The following is an 8051-nucleotide window of genomic DNA, read 5'->3' as shown; positions in this document are numbered from 1 at the left end:
CTCAGGACCAAAAGCAGCCACACAGATCAAACATCGGCGCCCCTCCAATCGAGTTGGCTGCATAGCGAAGATTGTATTCAAAAGAAACAATGCAAGAAGGTATGAGGTGAAGACGTTTGAAGAGGGGCACACACACTGTTTGTGCGAGGAGAGCTACAAACCTTTCTTGAAAGTGAATAGGAAATTAGATATTGGTCATCAACAATTCATCACTAATTGCGCAAAAGTAAATATTTGGGCTAGTAAGAGTTTTGACCTGTACACAGAGATGGTGGGGGGAGTTGAAAAAATGGGCGCCATGCAATTAGATTTCAAGAACTACAGAAGGGAGGTTTTGGCATACATGCAAGGAGGAGATGCACAAATGGTAATATCCAATTACCTCGATAAGAAAGCTGACTACAGTGATATGTACTTCGAATACGAGGCAAACGAGAACGATCAATTGGCGCGTGTTTTCTGGGCAGATGGAATGGCAAGGAAGCAATACAGTGCATTCGGAGATGTTGTGTCATTCGATGCTACGTACAAAACAAACAGGTATGCTATTTAATAACCCAACGTTTCTGAATGCAAATGTAGTATATCTGTAACTGTGGCGTAAGGGTGGTGTGTGCGTAATAGTTGAATGCCGGTGTATGGTAGGAATGAATACTTCCTGTTGTGGGTACGTGTCCCGAAGTGTGTGCATTGCACTCTCATATAATTAAAAGCTCACATAAGGTGTCAAACTGTCAATATAGGTGAACTAAATAGGTGACGAATGCATAAAAGTGATATGCACATGTGCAAATGTGAAATCTGTTTCTACCAATGTTGATGCGCATCAGTGTGATGTCGTTCGCACGGGACTAGAGTAAACCCGGTACATGTATGCGTGTTACCTTGCAATCGCGTGTGCAAACCCAGCCCCACTCTAGTTATTATAAAATCTGAGTCATGAATTACGTATTCTGTATGGATAGTTTTGATAGTTGGTGTATACCGAGTGTGCGATTTTAAGCGTACGAACTAACTAATTCCCTCATGTCACAGGTATAGCCTAGTATTTGTCCATTCACCGGCATAGACAACCATAGGAAATGCATGACATTCAAAGCAGCAGTGATTGCCCGGGAGGATGTTGACTCGTACTGTTGGGTCCTAAGGAACATAAAAAACGCAATGGGTAGCACACCGCATATCACCGTAACCGATCAAAACCCAGCGATGAAGGTCGCGATTGGAAGAGAATTCCCAGAGTCTCGCCATCGTTACTGCATGTGGCATATAATGACAAAGGTCGGCGATAAAGTGAGTACTGAGTTGGCGAGGAATGAAGAGTTTCGACAAGAGCTAAATGTTGTTGTTTGGAACGATAGATCGACGTCTGAATATTTTGAGGCTGCATGGAAAGGAGTTATTGAAAGATATGGGCTACTTGAAAATGCATGGTTGAAACGTATGCACAACGAGCGTACATCCTGGGTACCTACGTGTTTTGAAGGTGTTTTTATGGGCGGGCTAGTGTGTACCACCTCCCGCTCTGAAGCAGAGAACAGAATTTTCAAAAGCAACACTAACAAACACTTATGTGTTTCCGAAATTTTCACCCGATTTGAGAGTACAATCAGAAAGCAACGACTGACACAGTCGGACCTAAGCGGTGCTAACAATGCACAGACCCTCCTTTCAAGACCCAACTGCGTATTGAGCGAGCGAAAGCATCAGTGTATACGTTAACCGTGTTTTATGAGGTCCAAGAGGAGATATGTGCCAGATGTTTTCAATGCCGAGTGCGATCAGTCACCCATGGTGAGACCGGGAATACATATGTGGTCGAGGATGCACACGAGAAGCAATACATGGTGTTTGTTGAAAATGGGACAAAGACGATGACCTGCACATGCCGAATGTACACAAGGATTGGTCTGTTGTGCAGCCATGCTTTTGCAGCACTGATATACGAAAGGATCGAGCACATACCTCCACAACATATCACTCCCAGGTGGACAAGAACTGCAATATCGAATTTGACACCCGAAGTGTGTAATGATAGACCGGAGCGAGACAAAACTATGACACTGGGCAATAAAGAAGAAAATACTGTAATTAACACGTTTTATATGTGTTTAGGCCTGGCTCAAGGGAATGTTTTGAAGTTGGAACAAATCGGTAATGTGCTCGAGGAGATTGAGGCAACATGGTGCGAGAGCGGAGAAGATCGAGTGGCTGAAGATAAAGGGAAACGAGTGATTATGGAGATGTATTGTGGCGTTCCGGCACCTGAGTTAGTCATTGTGCACCCACCCGTAATGTCAACTACCAAAGGCTCGGGCAAATGAATGAGGACAGCTAAGGAGATTGCAATGAGGGAGCAAAGTAAGAAAAAGCGAACATGCAAAACATGTGGCCTGGCAACCGGCTACAATAGTCGAAGCTGCTCGCAAAAGTAGATATAGTATTAGAATCCTAAGTGCTGGTGTGTGCGTAACTGTTTTGTTAGAGTTATCAAATATTGGCGTGACTAAATAATGATTTGTGATACATTTTCATTCAATAAATGGAGAGACCTAATGTATGCATTCCCGATAACAATTATTTGTTATCTCTCCTCCCAAAAGGATGAACATATAATGTATGCATTCCCCCTTGAATATTTGAAATCTGTGAATCCCATAAAACTGTTTAATCGACATAACTGTTTAATGGTGAAGTGCGTCTGTGCGTTGTGGAATAAATGGATGTGGTTTCATTGTTAGTGGGCTCCGATACAAATACCGTGGCCTGTGCGTGAATGACGGTGGAGCGTGTGCGTATAGGTGCATGTGTAGACCTGTATGCACTCCCCCATGAATATTGTTTAACTGTGTATTACATAGAACTGTAATCGCCATATGTGTTAAACGGTGGAATGCGCGTGTGCAATGATGAATAAATGGATATGGGTTCATTGTTTGTGTAATCCGATACAAAAACCACAGGCCTGTGCGTGAACAACGTTCAAGCATGTGCGTAAAGGTTGTGAGATTTTAAATGCATAAAAAAAGATGCCAGAAAATGTAAGTGGAATATGGGACACATCTGTAATACACAAATGTTCATGTGAAAACCATAAATAAAACTAACACCCGGGAAAGGAAAACTGACGCCATTAAACACATTATTTAAAGTGAGGAAAGAATGTTAAAATCTGTGTACAAAAGTATGGCCTTCAACGAGTCGCAGCACTTGCCCTCATAACACAGTTGACATTCGCGAGCCGATGTGTGTTGCTTTAGAACAACAAAATATCATACAAGAAGCGAACGCGTAAAGCAAGCAAGAAACGTGCATCACCCCTACGGAGGCCACATTCCTATGAAGCGTAGGACTGGCCAACATAACACTCCATGTGACGCATCGCAAACACGCCACAATCAATTTTGTTCTTTGCATCACGACATGGTAATCGAACCCTACGAGGAATCAATTTTGTGATGTTAAAAAACAATGCGGCTACCCCCACATCCTCCAAGAAAATTGACAGCAGATCATGCTACTTCTTTTGTAAAAGAAGTACTTTTCCTGTGAAGGTTTCTTAGAGCCAAAAATGACTCGCTTTGCTCTTTTTTTCATAGAGTCTCAATGACTCACTTTCTTTCTCTTGAGTTTCTTGACTCGCTTTCTCTTTACTCGTGGGCGAGGCAGGACTTCAGCATAATGTGAATGTACCTATTGGGCTCTGCCAGCCAATCTCTCATCCCGCCCACAGAACCAATCTCGTGGTTCCAAACTCAAACTCTGTGAAATCAGGTATGGAACTATCAGTGTGCACACCCCCTAACCAGGATTCCAAGCCTGGCGAGCAGTTTCCAACCTCGTAACGTGGGAATACGCCGCGTTACATGATATCGGATCGTAATGTCCGTTTCTTTCTCTTTTACTCCGAAAGGACATAGTCCAAACGGGTCCTCCAAAACTAGATTTTCCTCACAATAGTAATATATATAGATATCACTTATGCAGTCCGAATATGCACAACTTTACTTATGCAAATATACACATAACTTCTCAACCCATTCTCAATATGACAAGCTAATGACTTTCCAACATGGATATGAGTTTTTGGAAAATAATACGTAGGCTCACGTTGGCCACTTATGCACTTTTAAAACATGATATGCTCAACAATGCCATTTACTGTAGAACATGCTTCCTTTTCTTATTCACTGTGAAACTCAATAAATACTTAAATCATGCTTGTTAACCATAACTTGATAATTCTTCTCATCAAACACTTAGCATGCAATTCAATATGTACTTAGAACTCAAAATACACATCTTATAATCATTTACTGCAATTGAACATGCAATATAGACATGCACTGTAACATTTAGAAGCTAGGAAAGATTCTCAATAAATCATATAGGACAGTTTAAACATGTTTTTCTATCAAAACTTATCACATAGTGTTCTTACACCTCGTCCGAAACGACACGTAGCTGAGCCACAAGGGCCCGCCCATTGCACAGAGAACTCTCCATGGAGCTTGGGGCGGGGCTTAGCTAGGCCCGCCTATAACGCGGATTTAGGCAACGGCCCTCTCCTAGGGTCGGTCCCCTACGACGCTAGCCAACGGTCTCCTCTGTGAGCTGTTGGCTAGGCCCGTGAGCCTTACCGGTGCACACTGTCTGTGCACCAGTGGACCTCTTTTCTTCTGCAAAGTAAACTTCAGGCATTTCTATCACATCTAAACCATCAACAACACATCATAACTCAACAATAGATCAGATAATAAATCAAACACTTCAATAAACTAGCATTTCTACTCAAAGATAGACTTCACAGAGTCTTAAAAGCTCTGGGAATCCATGAGTTATACCTTTGAAGCTTTCTCTTCTTCTTGATTGGATTCCCTCTCCTCCTCACTTCAGCTACCACCTCCTTCACCTCCTAAACAACTCAAACAAACCAACAACAACTTACTACTAAATTCTCAGAGAAAGAAGGATGGAAGCTAGAAGAAATGGAAGGCTAAGGTGGATGAAGGCTTACTATGAATTCTCCTTTGGTTTAGCAGAGCTATGTTTGACAGCCAAAGTTGGGAATCAGGAGACAACAGAGATTACTATTCTTTTTATATGGGTTCAAAACCCTAGGAGGATTCCCTATGATTGGTGGGGGGCAAAAGAGTAAAATGTCTTGCTAAAAGATGAATCAGGATAAAGCTTTTGGATGGCTAGTGGACCACCATGCTTCATGGACCAAGGCTAGAATTGCTATTTTAATATAGTTTGGGGTTGAAAAAGGAGTTTTGCCAAAATGATTTCTAGATAAACAGTTGATTTAGGCTTCTCAGATTTATCCGGTTTCACTCAGATAGGTTTCTCAGTTCAAAACTTGACACGTAATGTACCCGAAAATTTAGGATGTTGGATTTAAGTCAAAGTCTTGGTGTTAAATTTAACATAAAGTGGCTCAAAATAATTTATTCAACACTGATTTTATCGCAAAAAATTTTATGGAGTGAAAATTGGCTATTTTGGATTTTCTAAAAACCGGATTTATAAAATAAATTTTGGGTTGTCACACAAACCACCCCCCCCCCCCCCCCCCCGGCATTGCTAGAATTTAACAAAAACCCGAGCAACCCTAACCGAACTACTTTATCGCTTCAACACCGCAAGACCACCCCCTAGTCGTGAACCACAAACACTTCCGCCACAAAACCCTCGCGCAAAAACCCCAGCAACCGGCGAAACCAAACCCCACCCAACGCACATGCAAAGACCCAGTCGTCCTAGTCTAGGGATGGGTCTTCTGAACCCACTGAAATTCCATACCCACCGCCGCCGCCCCCCCCCCCCCCCCCCCCTTCAATAACAACCGCCACACAACCCAAATGCCCAAACCCCACATACCGGCGGAAACCCCCCCCCCCCCCCCCCCCCCCCCCAAAAAAAAAAAAAAAAAACCACATACAAAAGCCAAATCAGGAACAGACAATCCCATAAAAAAGGGACGAACCTGCTATCCCAACCGGAAACACAAAAGATAACTGCAAAAACAAACAAAACCATACAAGCAAAGCAAAAGAGGACAAAGAAATTAGAAAACCTGGAAGGGGATCGGGCGAACACTCCCTGAGTCGCTTGGATCGCCTCGAGCTCGAACCCGCCATGAAGAACAACGATTCAACACAAAGCAAATTCGGCCCCGGAACCTGCAAGCCCTAATTTAAGCGCAGGAAGATGAAGATACAAGAGGAAGATGAGAGGGCGGTCTAAGCGAGAAGACATGCAAAGACCATATGAAGAGGAGGCAATGCGAGAGAAAAAGAATATGTCCTAATTTAGCTTTGAACACACCCCAAAAACCGCGCAGCATAATGACTTTACATAATGAACATAGTTCCAAAAGACAGAACTACCCCCTAACTTAATACAAATACATCGCATGTGGTTTCAAAGAGCACCAAATCTGATCCGTTAAAAAATATAAATAAACGAACAGGATCAAGGCTCACGAACTCATCCAACTAGGGGGGTTGCACCGGATAAAAAAAAAAAAAAAAAAAAAATATATATATATATATATATATATATATATATATATGTATATATATATATATATATATATATGTGTGTGTGTGTGTGTGTGTGTGTGTGTGTGTGTGTGTGTGTGTTTAGGATCAGGTGCACATGCCACTTCCTGTGAAAAATGCGGTATGTGCACTTGAAGGCTCAAAACTATGCACTTGAAGGTAAAAAATGTGCACTTGAAGACAAAACAATTGCATAGGAGAGCATTCAGGTGCGAACTTCCCACCCAGGAGAGAAGTGAGAACGCTTGCCATCCGTCCACGTGTCCAGATCTAAAGGATCAGAAACATTGATTTAAAAAAAAAATACGGTGGCATTTTCGTAAATAATTGAACATTTAAGTGCAAGTAAAATGTATTACAAGTGCAAGTTGCAGTTTAATATAGTGCACCTCAGTGAATGTAAAATATATTACAAGTGCAAGTAAAATGTATTACAGGTGCAAGTAAAATTTACATTCAGCATCAAAACTAAGTGCACGTAACGTTATAACTAGGTGCACCTATAGTTATAAATAGTTGCACCTAGGTGCATGAATCTTAACAAGGTAAAATTTCATGCACTTGTAAGTAATTTTACCTACACTTTTTACTTGCAAAGGTGCACCAACTAGTTGCACTTGTAACACATTTACATGAACCAAAGTTTGAGTTGTTTACGAAAATGTCACCGCGTCATTTTTTGAAAATTACATCTGATTCGTTGATCTGGACACGTAAACGGCGCTGAGTGGTTCTTGGGCGGCCGTTCGCACCTGAGCGCGCCCCCCCTCTCTCTCTCTCTCTCTCTATATATATATATATATATATATATATATATTGGCCGCTAACGTAATATTATTATGAACATCATATGCTTATATGCTTGTGTTTATCAAAGCAGTTGAAATTATACGTTTTCACATGGGAATGCTAGTTGGGCTGGGATTGCTGGGTAATTGACAATTGTTTGGAGGGTTTATAATGTGGTTGGAAAAGAGGCTCCAAATGCCTTTGTTTAATCAATTATGACCAAATATAATTTGTTTATAGAAAGTCCGATCCTTTCGAGTGTATTGCAAATTTGCAAGACATGTACAAATACTTAACCTGTTCTTATGATTGTTTAAATAATGAGTTAATAACCAAAATGGTTTTCGACTATAGTAGTTTTTCTTATTTTCGTTCTAAACGACTTTGGTGATTTAATGTAGTTTTAGACTTGTGTTTTTTTTCAATTTAATCATCTGTTTGTTATTCCGTCAAATTGAAATTAAATAAAGGATCAATTCAGTAATCTCAATATTGACATTTCTTTACTTTCAGCCTTGCGAAGTACGAAATTCCTCTTTCTTTTACGAATTACTCCCACAATTATCACGGACCTGCGAATCAAATTTTATATTCGCAGGTTTGGAAGTAGTTATGGTCGTAATTTGTAAAAGAAAGAGGGATTTCGCACTTCGCAGTCTAGGAGTAAAGAGATGCAAATATTGACATTACTAAATT

The 8051-nt window shown here is 41.1% G+C and overlaps 2 protein-coding genes across 2 annotated transcripts; both read left to right on the top strand.

Annotated features, from left to right (window-relative positions):
* LOC109147150 (protein FAR1-RELATED SEQUENCE 5-like) lies at positions 1-1655 on the top strand. The gene is made up of 2 exons (XM_019294785.1): positions 1-540; positions 1036-1655. Exons 1-2 carry the CDS (start codon positions 269-271, stop codon positions 1067-1069), a joined length of 306 nt encoding a protein of 101 aa, XP_019150330.1. The 5' UTR covers positions 1-268; the 3' UTR covers positions 1070-1655.
* LOC109147125 (protein FAR1-RELATED SEQUENCE 2-like) lies at positions 1210-2324 on the top strand. Its single transcript, XM_019294769.1, has 2 exons — positions 1210-1441; positions 1663-2324. Exons 1-2 carry the CDS (start codon positions 1210-1212, stop codon positions 2322-2324), a joined length of 894 nt encoding a protein of 297 aa, XP_019150314.1.
* Positions 2325-8051: the final 5727 nt, after the last annotated feature.

This window comes from Ipomoea nil, unplaced genomic scaffold (genome assembly GCF_001879475.1).
Source record: "Ipomoea nil cultivar Tokyo-kokei standard unplaced genomic scaffold, Asagao_1.1 scaffold1977, whole genome shotgun sequence".
NCBI lineage: Eukaryota > Viridiplantae > Streptophyta > Magnoliopsida > Solanales > Convolvulaceae > Ipomoea > Ipomoea nil.
The sequence above is the reverse complement of the archived record's forward strand: the minus strand, read 5'-3'. Positions and strand labels throughout refer to the sequence as shown.